General features: G+C 35.3%; 3 protein-coding genes across 3 annotated transcripts in view; 2 read left to right on the top strand and 1 right to left on the bottom strand.

Annotated features, from left to right (window-relative positions):
• The window catches only part of LOC109030546 (ras-like protein 1), a 122,549-nt gene extending 120,563 nt beyond the window's left edge, over positions 1–1,986 (top strand). Inside the window, exon 7 of the mRNA XM_019041547.2 lies at positions 140–1,986. Coding sequence (XP_018897092.1) covers positions 140–396 — 257 coding nt within the window. The 3' untranslated portion in view covers positions 397–1,986. The remainder of the gene's footprint in view (positions 1–139) is intronic.
• A 146-nt stretch (positions 1,987–2,132) lies between these two features.
• Pex16 (peroxisomal biogenesis factor 16) lies at positions 2,133–15,244 on the bottom strand. The gene is made up of 6 exons (XM_019041546.2): positions 14,775–15,244; positions 13,086–13,332; positions 8,694–8,869; positions 7,996–8,105; positions 6,694–6,800; positions 2,133–5,918 (listed from the first exon to the last, which is right to left on the bottom strand). The coding sequence occupies exons 1-6, from the start codon at positions 14,896–14,898 to the stop codon at positions 5,663–5,665; spliced, it is 1,020 nt and encodes a 339-aa protein (XP_018897091.2). The 5' UTR covers positions 14,899–15,244; the 3' UTR covers positions 2,133–5,662.
• On the top strand, positions 9,618–12,278 carry Mpv17 (Mitochondrial inner membrane protein MPV17). The gene is made up of 4 exons (XM_019041550.2): positions 9,618–10,003; positions 10,766–10,869; positions 11,315–11,536; positions 11,960–12,278. Exons 1-4 carry the CDS (start codon positions 9,922–9,924, stop codon positions 12,122–12,124), a joined length of 573 nt encoding a protein of 190 aa, XP_018897095.2. The 5' UTR covers positions 9,618–9,921; the 3' UTR covers positions 12,125–12,278.
• Positions 15,245–15,832: the final 588 nt, after the last annotated feature.

Here is a 15,832-nt window from a genome sequence, read left to right as displayed (position 1 = left end):
AAAACACACACTTCCTTAGAAATTTTTGAATATTTTCTTCCAATTTTTCAGAGAAGTTAGTTTGCAATTTGATCTAAAGATTTGCAGTTCAGGGTCGATAACTATGCTACCTGACTAAGAAATATGTGTATGTTACTAGGGCGAAGATGGACAGAGGTGGAGCTGGACGAGGAGGAGGAGGAGAAAGGAGTTGTAGCAAAAAACGGAGAGAAAGAAACTGAGTCAGAGCTCCTAGAATTGCCCTTCAGAGGTCGCGCATCTACTGACGGGAACCTGATCCCACGGCCGAGCAGACTACGCCACCCACCACTCATTGCGCAAACACCCACCATACTCACCCGACACAATGATCGCCGGATGAGTATTTCCATGAGGGGAAATAATGCTAGTTACTGAGAGGGACAAATCAAAGTGATAAGGAAACTGCCAAAACTAATCTTTCCGAGACCAGAGTCTGATGATAAAGTTTTAGCACCAGGGCTTGATATGATCTTGCCTCCAAGTGCTGACAAACCTGAGCTCTATTCCATTCGATAACTTTTCAAGATTTTTTTTTTTGTTTTTTTGTTCTTTTTTTTTTAATGGAGCAAGTACCTAAGAAAGGAATTGTCAGTACCGCCAGATGAGCTAAGCTAGGTGCGTCTGTTGAAAGAACTATTCAATTACACCATTTGGAATTTTTGCTAAACTTTAGAGTAGAATAAATGATTACGAATAACATCAGAGAGTATAGTAGGTTAATTTACCTACTTGAGAACATTGATAAAATGTGATGTAATTCCTGTCTTACTTTAAATATTTCTCTCGTGGCTGGGTTGACATGTTCTGCATGGGCTTAGAATCTAACAGCATTAATCTCGAGGAAGTCCCGGAGGGCATTCTCAGAAAAAAAAGTGGCCGTCCCAGATTATTCTACTTGAGTCTGTCACTACGTATCTTCCTCAGATTCTCAACTTCATTTCCCCACCTCACTACAGCTCATATCAATGACCTAGGTGCGGAAACCACTGCAAAGTTTAAAAATTTCCGCTATTTAATTTTTCTGAAGAGGAACAAGCCAGTCTTGTAGCCTGAAATTCGTATAGGATATTATGCTAACGGGGGGAAAAAAAACAAGGAAGATCTCGAGAAAAAACACTAATTAGTTTTCCACAGGAAAATGAAGTGAGACAGGAAGTTTGTTCCGAGGAAAAACGGGAATACATGGTTTCGCACATAGACATGATACAGTCATATGATATGACACACAATTAGCTCATCCCAAAATAATTTCACAAGAAAAGCATTGCCTTCGAATTTCCCACCACTACTTTGCAGGAGGGTTTCCCTTTCCATACTCATCTACTACAATAACTGACCTGTGTGGATTGGTCTTATTAACAGACATGTTTATGAGAGAATCATGTAGTGTGCCCTCCAAACTTGCGTCAGTCGATAGGGGGTCTTTGAGATACTGAGTAGCTTCAGATCATTTAAAAATGGGCTAGGAGAATGAGATTTAAATTAAAGTACCGACAGAAAATCTGATACGTATGTCTTTTTCGGCTCTTTAAACAAAGGGTACATTTACAGCTATCAATGTTTTCTGATTACGTTGCAAAATGACATGACTAAAATTATTTCTGCAGAAATTAGAGAAATTCCAAAAATTTAATAACAGGAGTGATGGAGCAATTTAAGAAATTAGTGAACATGGTATATCCACTCTGAACGTATACCCTACTAGTGGCACTACACTGAACTCGTTTCAAACTATCCCTTTCCGTTGAAATAGAGAAATCTAGGTTGACTTTAGGAGTAACCAGAACTTTATTGAAGGGGTAACAATGTCATTTTATCATTCAATAATGATGTGTAACCTTTAAAAAGTTGAGCGGAAATCATATATTTTTTATAAATATGTTAGAACAAAATTTTGTATGTGCTTGTACATAAAATGAAAATTGGTAATTTGTCAAATAAAAACTTTAAGGATTTCATTTAAAATGTTTTCTATTATTTTTTATTCCTGTTTTTTTTCCAAAATCCTTGAAATCAATGACCATTGGGAGATTTTTCAGTCAAACAACATTTGCACTATTATGTGTAATGAGTGCAAAAAAAAAAAAAAAAACGGAAAAAAATTCATTCACTTACATTACCAAAAAACCAGAGATATTTACTTTCTTAATTTTAGTCAGATACATATTTACAAAAAAACCATTTGATTAAAAATCTAAAATTCAACAAATAATGAAAACTATGTTTGTAAAACATTCATAGATGAGTATAAAAAAAAAAATCACCGTTGATAGCAGTTTTGTCCTGTGGACTTGTAACTGCAGGTTTAATAAAGCTTACGCACCCTTTAAGAATTGAAACTATATTTGCAGTTTCAATGCACTTTGTAAATTAGGAAAACCCGACAAATCATGAGGATGTAAAAATTACAGAGAGATGTTGTTACATAGCATCAGGGACACTGAATGTGTTAAAACAAGAGACCGTACACAGAAGATCAGAAAAAATATCATGCAAAGTTAAAGGTCCGTTTCGGGTGCAACCATCAATCTGTGACTTTATAATGATGTCACAAGTTTCCAAAATATTCAGTTCCCACCAATAAAAAAACTTTTTCTATTAATTGCAGCGTTCAAAAAATTCTGGAGAAGTCATTTCATGATCTTCTTTTGAAATAGGTAGATTTTAAAAGGAAATGGGTGCAAAGCTTAAAGACAGAGATATTAAAAAGAGACCATCAAGATAATAAAAATTAGGTATATGAAACCCAACATCACAGGAATTCAAAAGAAAAATGAGATGCATAATTAGGTATTCCTAGCACAAACATCTGAACAAAATTTTAGATTGTATTTCCATTTTTGTATGATGCTAACTAAGGGGATAGATAAAAAGGTTTCTTGTAAAAAGCAAGATTACCAAAAATCATAAGAGACCACAGTGTAGAGATTCAGAATTTTTGATGTAGCAGTACCCCTCTGAAGATTCTACTGTAAGGCATTGCTCCTTTTGAAACAATGAGATACGATATGAAAAGTACCTCCTAAATGCAAGTTTGATTCGCATGGCGTTTGAAAGCCCCCCCCCCCCCCCTTCTGGTTCGTCATGCCTACGGAAAAATGTATCAAAAGAATAATACAAAAAATTACTCCATATATGACTAAATATAATGATCAAACATGTTATTACTTAGGCATGAAAAATTTTAGCTATTCTCTCAATATAAAAGTTACCTGTTTCTTATACTCTTAAGATGGGAAAAATCTTGCATTGCCTTGTCAAAAGAATTTGGAATAAAATGTCTTCATAACTTAAAGTCCATGTATGTAATTAGTTTAAAAATGCTAAAATAAACAATGCTATTCATGATCATAATTCAAAACATTTTTGACAGTAAAAGAATTCCGAACACTTTAAAGAATGCTTAGTGCTTCTTGGGTGAGTAGGTAAATTTCAAGCACATAAGAAGTTCTATTATCTTCTTTTAATAGAAAAAAGCATTGGTTGGTCAGCATCAATGAGCCTTACAATGTTTCGAAAAAAACTACCATGTTCAATCTGCATATTGCTCATTAACTAATAAGCAATAACTCCCACTCCCTTTCCAATTTCAATTGATTATATTTGTTGGAGTATTAACAACTATCTCTTCTTCTATTTATCTTTTGGTAAGTTTTTATTTCCCTTAACCATTCCCTAACAACACCAATGCAGGTTCAAAACCAATTAACATGTAAAACATGTTTTGAGAAAAGATGTAGGTGATTTACCTTAACCCTTACCAGCACGGTGGTCCTTTACTTCTTGTACCCCACTGTTAAAATTACTTTAAAAATTAATGAATCATTACAAAATTAAAAAACAAAAAAATGGAATGTTTGGAAAAAGAAAAAGAGGTTAGTACCCTAGAAACTTGCTAGAAAGCTTACGCCATCATGAGATAATATTCGAATTTTAAATTTTTCGAGAGTCCAAAACACTCCTAACGTCCATCAAACTGCAGAAGGATCTCTGCAATAGAATGAGATGGACGATACTGGAAGGGTTTTTTAGAGCAAAGAAATAGGTAGGATTAACAAAGATTTTTCCTTAAACCCTGTTATCTCATAAGAACAAGGTTCCGCCAGTCGCAAGGTTTTCTTGGAATATAACCCTCACGAAAGGTAGTTCTGGAAGAGGATATTGTGATTCGAAAAGAAGATCATGATCTAGAAAATGAAATTTTGAAACTCAGTAGTACGAGTATTTTACGAGTATTTTATGTACGAGTCTCGGTATTTATCCCTATAAATTGAAGACGAATACTTGTCAGGAGATTATGTCCTACCAGATGAACGCTTGGGTACCATCTGGTGGAATAATCCACAGCCTCCGACAGTTCAGAAAGAGTCTGTGAGTCATTTTACGACGAGAAGCCACTGCAAAACTCCACATGATTATTTTAGTATAATATGGCCTAATTATCTTATCTATCGTAAGACAGTAAGTTGGCCCAACTTACAATCTTCTAATGGACATTAAAAAGTTGCCGAGTTACAGAGATTATTGGATAACACATGAACAGCTTTACTATAACCATATTTCTAATAAAATGACTGTAAATAGCTTTGAGTGGCTATTTTCTCATTTACACTTGAACAACAAAGATGTCATGCTGAAAAAACCCACTAATAGGACTGATTTTTTTTAACAAAATCAGTCTGTCGGTTTTAGCTCAACTAAAACAGTTTGACCTTAATCCATCTACAATGGACTTGCACCATCAATGTTGGCGTTATCAAGGTAAACCTTTTGAGTCATTGAGTGCAGATCCAGAACCAAAAGTGATTGTCCTATTAGACAGAGAATAGAGAAACCAACCGTCACTCTAAAGTCATTTCAAATGCTTATTTTCAATTTTCCACCCCAACTAAAATCTATAAACGTTTCACAGGACAAATAATTCGAGATCCAACTACTTTCCGGCTGTCTCAGAGAGACCAAAATGTTACTTTGCACAGCACGACACTCAAAATGTTCAATCCTCGTGAATAATGAGTTCTAGGGGTATTCAAAATTTAGTGAAAAAGAGCAAAACCAGGGTCGGTAAACTGCCTACGATTGCGAGATAAGTTAGCAAAACAATATATTTTGCAACTCACAATGAGGTAAAAAAAACGAGCAGAGTTCAAAGATACAGATTTTTGGCAGGAAAAGGTTTCTTTCTGAGGTGTCCTAGAGTCCCTTTATACTGAGAGTCAAGACAACACCCCCTCATGGAGTCACAAACGGCAATAAAGATTACAGAAATTGAACGTTTTTTGTAATCTTTGATCGGCCCATTCTAAAATTCCTTTCTCCATTCCTTCTCTCATTCCGTTTATTCCTTGCCGAACCCGTAATTCCCTGGTCCATTCCAGATTATAATCTTTGCGATCGGTGAAAATGTAATCTTTATTCCCGTTTGTGACACTGTGAAGGCCTAAAATACGGGAACCAATCAGAAATGGATTCACATTGTCTTGACTCTCAGTATAAAGGGACTCTAAGGTGTCCTGAAGAACCTCATTTCGGATATTGTATAACAGTTCTAATAAAGGAACATTCCAACGGAAGCATCACTGGAGGGAAGAAAGCTAACTAGTTAGCTCCAAAATTGAACCCAATACCTGAATGGAACAGACTAATTTGACCACATGTAGAAGTAGGTTTCCTGCCATTTGGGAATGTACTCAGCGAGAGGCCTGAGGAGAGTGCTGAAGAGAGGGATCGAGTTAGCGAGGCTTAGTAGGAGTCGGTTGAGTCTTGCTTTCGTATACTTGTCGTAGAACGGAGAGCGCAGCAGATACATGAGCAGTGATATCGTTCGTTGTGAGAGCTCCACTTTTTGGTTGACTGTTAGTTGACGTGGGTCGGTTGACGATCTGATTAAGTAGATACTGAAAAAGAAATGGCAGGATTTAAATGGAATGGCTGGACATTTTACGACTGAAGATTTTGCCTGATAAGAGATTTTACAGAAGAATCAATACAATCAGTGGATTTTACTTGGCTTTAAAACAACTTTTGGTTCACTGGCGGAAAGTTTTAGACATTACGGCTAAAAATTCAAAATGCCTATCTCGGGCCGTAAGTCTCCGCTTACGTTTTGTTTGTGTAAATAAAAACTGACCAACAGCTTTAATTAAAATTCTCAAAAATTGCTGTTCACACCTTTCATTGTCAAAATTAAACTTGATTTTGCTTCTTATTTTGTATTTTAGTCATTAGCTGTTTTTTTTCTTCCAACCCTTATGTCTTTTCTAAGCTAATTCAAATTCAATATTGGCTTGGTTCCTAAAAAATTAGTGAAGAGTTGAGATTATTTTTGCATGATTTAAACTTCTAACCTGGGCTAGAGGTGCCAGCTGCGATGTGTCTAACAAGGATTGAATAGGTTAAAAATGACTACCTCAACACAAAGTTTATAGGCTTTGAGGATTGACAAAATAATTTCTTTGGAGTTGAAAGCATCATGCTTAATGAATATGACTTTTTAACTGAATAATATGTATTCATTCAGAATTTCAAGCAATAATGAAGATAACTGTTCATTATGAAAACTTCAAATGGAGAAACCTCCAAGAGTTCCAAAATAATTTCCAAACAGCGTCATATTATCTAACTGACTATCTCATGGAAACTACAAACTTATTCTCATACTTAAACACTCACCTTAAAGCATCAAAAACGAAAGAAGTTATATACGGCTTCCAAGATTTTTTATTGCCAACCGCAATAAGAGTGCTGAGGTGGACTATTGGTTTGAGTATGTACAGAATCTGAAAGAGAGAAAAATTGAGATCAATTGTCTTGAATACAAACGTAAAAATTTAATCGATAGATAAGAAAATGAATATGGTGCCTGCCATTGTTGCTCATGTTGATTGATACTACCTACTGCACCAGAAAAATGTGCTTCTCAGCAATTCTTTCAAAATACAGTAAGACCTCGAATTATCGGATCGCGATTTAACGGATTCCGCGATTTAACGGATTTGGCCTCCGGTCCTGTGATATCCGATAAATCGAGGTCTTACTGTAATAATAAAACTGGCATTCCTCCATTTGACAGTATGCAAAACAATCGATATAACTTCAGAAGGCTGCCCCATAGGATTGATGATTTACAATGGTTTCAAATGAAGGAGAAATAAAGTTGCCGACTTGCAAGAATTAAATTACCGAGGACTCAAACAACAAAATAGCTAGTCATCCTATTCTAGCATTTCTTTTCTTTGTAACCTTGAGCATCAGTGTGAATATGGATTAAAAAAGGTTTTTTTTTGCCTCTGATACACTTTAAAAGAGAGGAGACAATACCCACTTATTCAGAGCAAGTCAGCATTTTGAAAAAAAGGGCTGATTTTTTCTTTCGTTCTTCTTCACTTCTGCTACTATTTGCCTGATAGACAATATTGATAACATCTTTTGAGAAGCTTCCTGGTGGAAACTTACTTTCTGATCTACTAAAAGCATTTGATCTTCTCAATTATTTCATTTTTTAAAATTTCCAAGTTTGCTCACAAACTTTCATCTGCAAAGATGGCAACTAGACAAAGATTAATTTTGTGACCATGAATCAAAATCAAACCAACACCTGCCCACAAACGAATCTTTAGTTATACATAAATTATCGCTACTACATATAGCACGAAGATTACCTAGATAATGGTGGTGATATTTCAAAATCACGTACTTCATTTTGTGACATTTCAGATTCACTATCACATTTCCCTTCTGAAGAGGATAAATGATTTTTTTTTATTGATTTATTATTATTATTTATTTTATTTTTTTTAATTTATCTGAGACATTTCAGAAATGAACTCTATGAATTTTGAGGAAAAATATCTAGGAGTGCTCTTCAAGAAATTAAGAAGAAGTAAAGCTTTTAGGACACCACAGTCAATTTATGTGTTTTTGTACATCATACCTAAATTTTAAAGTGCATTCTTTGACATTAAACATACATACCTCCCCTAATAAAGCTTTGTCTTCATACAATACCGCATTTGAGCTCTGCGGTATTCCTCCATTGACAACAGGTCTAGGTCCTGAAAAATGTGCATTTCGTGGATCTGCCGCTGAATAAAAAGAAAAAGAAGGAATTTTTCGATAAAAGAAAAACAGAGAAATCCAAACATAAAGATAGAATTTGATTCTTTATAGATGATTAATATTTCTTCTTACATATAGTTGCAATAACTCTGTAATTCAAAACTTATGAATATCAGTTAATTCCTTCCTTTCATTGATCATAGCCAAGCTAAGATTGCTTCTTTCAGTTCTGGGACCCAAAATAATCAATTTTTCTTTAACACATAAGGGTTAAAGGGTGTTAATTACAAGAAATGTTGAGCCAATAGTTGACATGAAATTTACGTTTGACAAAAAAAATTTAAGGGTTTGCATTTTTCACTTTTATCTGATGTAGCACTTAAAGGAAAAATAAAGTTATAAAGTTCAGATAAAATTGGATTAGTTCGGATAAGACGTTGGGGTTGTTCTAAGTGACAATTTCGGGTTGACTGTTGAATCATTCTTGAATGCCCTTGATCAACAAATTTCTATTTTAGCATTGCTTCTTATCGATGAAGGTCATTTGATAAAGATTCAACAATCCAGGCGTTGCTTAAAAGTAATTAGCTGAGAGTATTTTTGCTTCATTTCACCTGAGCTTAAACTCCTAATTACTTTCCCAGATTTCAGTCTGAAACCTGCGTCTTTCTTTTCTACTCTTCTGTTAGTTTGCTCTGTTCCTAGATTGTTCCTGTTCAGAGGACGAATCAGTGGACTTTCAACGATGTTTTCTTTATGGGCTAATAGGAGCCTCAGTCTGGCCAAACATCTGAAAATGACAAAAGAACATTGAATAGTAAAGTACACTCACACATAGACACATATGTTTACCATCAGAAGCTTCTTATCCGGGTAAAAAATTAGTCATAGAAAGTGAGCAACAGCTTTCTATTTTCACCTAGACGATGAAAATAAAACTCACAAAATTATCATGAGGAGAAAAAGGGTAATGTGTTTCTACTGTTTGATGGTTAGAATAAAGCAGTTGAACTTAAGATTTAAAATTCAGTAATAATTGCGTGATAAATTTGCAGTGCAACGACTTTGAAAAATAAAAACAGAGATTTACTGAGTAAATTGACGCACTAAGTTCAATGACGGGGCAAATGCAGGAGCACGGTAAAACCTTATTATCGCCACACCGACCGGCAGACATACGGATACGGGTCATCGAGGCACCAGGTATTGAATTCAAACGAATGGTGTTTGGCGCCTTTTATCGTCGACGACTGGGATTGGCTGAAGGAAGCCGCATACCACTGCCTCCACGTAGTTGCTAAATTTCATTCATATTTCTCGCTTCTCGACTGAACAGTGAATAATTTTACGTGCTTCGAAGAGTATTCCAAAAATTATTGGCACAACATATCACCAATTAACTAGTTTATAGGCAAAATACAGTGTCCTTATGGTGAGGGCTGTTTAATTTTGAGTTCAAAAGCGAGGATTTAAATATCTGTGTACGCTTGGCAACCTTGTAACCGCGTATCAACATAACCTAACTTTTCGAGATTGATGTAAAGAATGTGAACATGCCCACATTTTCACGGTCTCCTTATCAGCAATTTATCGTGAGTTTTTATCAGTCAAGACCATAAATAACTGCTGTGGCAGCATAGTGGATTAGTGGATCTCTACTAAATTGTATCTGCGGGCGGCCCGCAAAATTAACCTTCGTGTAAAGATGGAAAAAAACTGTGGATAATTGAACGAAAGTTACCTAAGCTGAAATTTGATACTGGAAGATTGTTATGTCACTGGGATAGACAGATATTTGGATTTCGGGAGCAGTTTCTGTCAGTAAGTGATCAATCCGAAAGTATGGCTGTTTTCAAATCAATATACAATGCTTACAAGACTATATTGACAAATCATCCTCTAAAGACTCAAGCAGTTCAAGCAAGTAAGTCTTACATAATCTTATATAACCGATCCTTGGTGAAGTACGCTTTGAGACCTATGTTAGGGGATTGACTTAATTTCTAAGACTTTCATGATTCACTCACTCCCTGCTCAGTCGCAGGTTCTAGACACTTCATTTTGAACATTTTTTCCACTCTCAATTTTAGATAGGAAAAATAAGTATCAATACTTCTTCATTATTTGCTGGTGCATACTTAGACATCACAATATTGATGACTGCAATCAAAAATTATATATTTCCATTGCAAAAATTTAAAATCTCGAATTATGTATCATTTTTCATAAGAAAGTCGACCACAATACCTACCTGACATTTTCCATAATTTCTGAATTAGGGAGGGAGATTTACAGAGCAATTTTTTTTTAAGAGATAAAAATTTCTTTTTTTTTCTTTTAAAAAAAAATGAAAAAAGAACGGATATTTGTAGTGTTGCAGCTGGAGGTACGTATTTTTTTACTTGAGCCATTGACGTATTGCCTTTGATAAGATTTTTATAATTCCTTGTCAAGTATTTCATGGCATTTATGAACAGCATTTGCAAATATAGGTATATCCGCAAAATTTCAATAAATTGATGAGAAAACTTTAATTCACACATTCATCTTTAGCAACATGTAAAATGTTAATAATCTATCGGTTTATTTGATGTTGAACTGATGCAGTATGCAATTGAACTTCTTATGCTTGATTTGACAGGACTCATTATGAGTTGGCTTACTTAAATTAATTTTTTTTTTTCAGGTGCTCTTATGGGATTTGGAGACCTCATTTCTCAAGCAGTCATAGAAAAGAAGCCGTGTGATATAGAGCGGACCGTTCGTTATGGGAGTGTTGGACTGTTTATTGTAAGAGGGTTCTCCAATAATTATGATAATAAAATGATAAAGTCTATTTTTGGTTAAATTTTCTGGTAGTTTCTGTTTTACAAAATGAGAAGTGAAGAATTACAGCATTGATCATGCTCCCCTATAAAATGAGAATTTTAATGTCAAATTAGAGTCAGTACAAAATGTCCACCTGCTGAGAAAACAAAAGCCTAAGAAGATATGAATTAGTAATTATTTCAAATTACTTTTGGCTACTCTCTGCTTTCTTTTTCATGAAGCTAGGAAAAAAACTCATAAAGGAACCGTTTTTTCTAACTAAGCTGAAGGGATGGATAATTCATTTTTTTCACAGAGGACCGTTTCTCGGTGATACGGCCCCAAATTGAAACAAGTTTGATAGGGTTCTTAAATATGATTTCCATTTAACCCTTACATTTTTTGACGAGTCTCCTTTGTTTCGCAGGGACCAACTCTTCAAACTTGGTTTGGACTTTTAGAGAAACAGATTGGAAGAGGAGGATTCAAGAAATTGGTTATCAAGGTATCCATAGACCAGTGTTGTTTTGCTCCTTGTTTTCTAGCCATAGTTGTATCTCTTGTGAATACTGCGCAGGGGAAGTCATTGGAGGAGACCAAAAATAAATTGAAGACAAATTATTTTGACATCTTGATGGCTAATTATATGGTGAGTTGGTTCCTAACTGCAGTTCAAGTTGTTTCTCATATCAATTTCCTTCATAGCTCCCTATTCAAAAATTAATTCATCATCCAACACTCAGACAAATCAGCCGAAAGCGATTTTGAGACAATTTCATTTAAGTAATTTCGATTTTGTCGATGGTAATTTTCATGACTTGTCAGATAAGTATACTTGGAGAGAATCTATGCTTGGGAGGATAATTGGTCTTACAATTTGTTGGATGTAAGTATCTACAGGTAAACTGATGGTTGTTGCCATATAATCTTAGCAAGCAATATCTATCACATTAAGAGCTTCCGAGCAGTCTCTCTCACTTCAAAAAAATCAATCCTAATAAATTCAGATTCAGTGTCTGACTTCCATTGCTGCAAAAGAAAAAGCTCATTTGTGATTTTTTTTATGTTCTAGCTGTGGCCATGGGTTCAACTCACAAACTTTTCCATTGTGCCTTTAGCCTACCGAGTACCTGTCGTCCAGATGGTAGCAGTCTCTTGGAACATGTACTTGTCTTGGAAACTCAATGCAGATAAACCTAGTTCTTCTAATGAGCCTCCCGTCATCCTACCTGACTAGATACAGCAAAAGTATATTTGCTATTATTGTTCCTTAAAAGATGGTTTTAATCTTTTCCCCCTTTTTCCACTTGAGCCTTTTTTTACTTTTTAGATTATAAGTTATTTTATTAGCTGTTTGAATGATACATTGATTATAGGTTTAATTTTTTGAATTGAAATTTCTTATTTTTTCCTTTACCTCACTAGGTATTTTTCATTTTGAACAGACAGAAATTGCAACAAAAAAATTATGATTTTGAAATAAGTTAAAGAAAAACCCTGCAGTGGAACAATTATTTAATGAATGAAAGATTCTAAGCTATGAAAAATTAAAAGGTGAAATAGTGGTCGATTTACGCCTTGGCATACTAATTGGGATGGGCAAAAAACTTCCTTGACCCGTACAGTAAAGCGTTTCAGTTTGAATTTTTGTTTATACAATTAAGGAGGAAACTTTTTGAGGGATTACGATTCTCAACTCTCGTAGGGGATCCCTGACAGGGGCAAGCCACCGAAATTTGGAAAATTTCATACTAAGACCTCCTTTTTATGGCACGTCGTTTGATAGAACATGGAAAAACAATTTTTTTTTTTGACAAACTGCAGGTCTCTTTACACCACCATTTTAAATTGGCAGGTAGCCTGAAAAGGTGGCACTTTTCTGAGCTTTGAGGGTCTTTTCATATCCTCTTTGTCAATAAATTGTTTAATTCTCTAAACTTATGAAGACCTAATTAATGATATGGAGTGTTAAAGATTTCTGGAGTATTTTGATTAAAGCTTTTTAATCAATTTGCGACGTTTAAAAATTTCAATAACTTGGAAATAAAATAAATAAAACTGCAAGTTGTATTCCATGCATGAACGTAAGATTTAACAAATACCGAAACAAAGAAATAACTTGAACTTATCAATGGATTTTTCCATTCTGCTGAAAAATAATATCAAAGTAGCAGTTGTATTTAAACATAAAAACTTACTTTAATATCTGTGTGCTTAAGATGATGGCCCACTTGCCCCTTTTGCCAAGCACTTTGTAACAAGACAGTTCAATGAAAACTTCCGAGTACTCCAACACTGTTAACCATGTCTTCAAAGTTTCCGCACTAGTGATGGTAGGACTAGCTAGGTTACGAGATTTTGCTATGATCCGATCATTGAAGAGAACAAGTAGATTTGATAGCGAATATACCAGTTCTGACCAAACGCTTGAATCATCAATACGAGCTGAAAAAGAAAGAAAAAATTATCAATTTCTAACATAGCTTTTTTTTTTTTTTTGTTTTTTAACTAAGTCTAAATAAGGTTATGGAAAATTGATATTTGATGCTTTTAAAGCTAGAATAAGGTTTTTCAAAAATAACTTTCCTATGTGACATGATCTTGCAAATTTTTATCAGTGTTTTCTTTTTTCAAAAAATTATTGCAAAAATTTGAAATTCTGAGAAAAAAATTTCTGTGTTTAAGTATGCGCAAGCTACATCACAGATTTGTTGCTCCCAGAATGCAAGCTCCAAAATAATTCATGCCACGAGTAGTAGTTAAAACCCCCATGTACTTATGCAGACCCTTCAATTAGATGGTCTAGCTGGCTTATCACTGAGAATAGATCTGACCAGCAGCACAGATGAAAAATAAGGTGAGTTGGAATTATTTCTTCTCAGAGATACGCAATGGAAAGTGATAAACATAAATTTATCCTCATTTGGGACATGAGGAAGATTATGCCCTTATTAACATTTCAATCCGATTTGATTTAAAAGAGAGTCTCTTTCATAACTTTAAAATGAATACTGTGCAGAGAGGGGAGACTTCCTGCCAGGCAGTCTGACCATAGACTTAAGTAGCACAATACCGACTATGCATAAGACTTGACCAAAGGCAGGAGAGGTGAGACAGCTTAAGGGGTTACAACCTGCCCTTATGTAAGTAATTAACTACAAGCATATAAGCAAATGCCTTGCACCTGAGTATTTGGCTGTCATCCAGATCGCTATTGCTGCTTCCACAAATTTTTTAATGCTATAAGCAATCAGGGTTGCAGACGTACTACCTCATTAAAAGAGCCACATGCAGAGTCTAGACTGAACTACTTATGTTGAGGGGTCCAACAGATGCACATTGCAACAACGAATAACCAAATGTCCGTGGTGATCGAAGGGCCAATGACAATCTTGTCAACTCTCTTGAAAGGAAAACGTTTGCGTTGAGAATGTAAGATTACACACTTTTGGAGAACAACTAAAGATTAGCCATCCTCAGTTTAGCATAGGTTTAAATACGAACTTCAACATGACATTTCCTCACTCCAAAAGTGCATTAGTTTTGTTGGTGTGGACTCTACCCTAGATTTTTAGAATTATCATCCTTTTCTTCAGTGGTCAATGGCACATATCAATTTCCTCCAAATTTATCTCCTGATAGATAAAGCAGGTATCCTTATTTGAGATGGAGAAACTGAATGAAAAATTAGACCAGGTACAGGTATAAATGTGTGATAATCTACGACTCAGTAAGTCATAGGATGAACATAATCATGATACTTACAGAAGTGGAGCTGTCTAGAACTCAAGCTGGTGCTGTAAAGTACTTTCATTGTAAGCAGATTATTTGCTGAGACCAGAGAGGAGTAGTTTAGAGAGAAAATCGATGAGGTGTGAAAAATTTACCTGCAAGAATGTACGAGATCCACTTCACTGATGTTTCAATATCTGATGTCAGCTGCGGATTCTGACTGACATAGTCTCGGTAGCTCTTGAAGAACTTTTCGAGGGTAGAATTAGACTCAGCCATTATGGTATACAATTAGTGAGGAGGTTGTCGATCTTTAGAAACATTCAGATGCTGGACATGAGTTGAATAGATGTAGCTTAGATTTTGACCGCGTTAGGAGCTTGCAAGAATCCTGTCATTGCGGAGGAGCTTAAAGTTGGCTGTGCATTACAAGCCGAGCAGAGACTTCCTGGTGAGATGATGGAAAGGAAACAGTATCGCTATGTAGCCACTTAGTCAGGAATTTAAATTACGCTAAGTCACGGTAGACAAATTGTCAAGTCAACATTCTACATGAAAAACAGAGAAATTTGAAAACAATTTCGCACTTCTTTATTTGGCAACACAATTTGAGGTTATGGACGGAAGTGAGCCGGAGACAAAAAAAAAAACAAGGAAATGGGTACTCGTAAATCGTAGCACGTTCTTCAGAGAAGCCAATCATGTATCAGTACGACCATTCGACGGCCAATGAGACAACCTCTGGGCATGCAAGTGGGTACTTATGGAAAAACATCAAAGACATTGAAAAACATGCAAATTAATGTGCAGCGCGCAGTTCAAATCGTTAAAATGATTAGTTCTGCCAAACTATCTGGAAACCCTGAAGGTTCCCGCAGGTCACTCTGGGTGCCCCATGGATTTCAGCCCCAGGGACCCATATGTCGATAGCCGAAGTGCGAAACCCTGTATCTCAATTGCAAAGTTTCAAAATTTCTGCTTCTATTTTGATTTTTCAAGAAATATAAGGCATCCTTTAGTTTTTTTGTTCAGATAATATTCTGCTGACAGAGAAAAAAAATCAAGGAAGCTTTCAAAAAATTTCGTTGACAAGTTTTCCAAAGAAAAAATAGAGCATAACAGGAAGTCTTAAACGTCGCCAGCAGAGATATGTGATTTCAGGGCTGCTGAACAGTTTCGTCTCATTTCTTCTTCAGATTGATGGAATACTAGA

This window comes from Bemisia tabaci, chromosome 3, assembly GCF_918797505.1.
Source record: "Bemisia tabaci chromosome 3, PGI_BMITA_v3".
Taxonomy (NCBI): domain Eukaryota; kingdom Metazoa; phylum Arthropoda; class Insecta; order Hemiptera; family Aleyrodidae; genus Bemisia; species Bemisia tabaci.
This window is presented reverse-complemented; position numbering and strand designations above follow the sequence as displayed.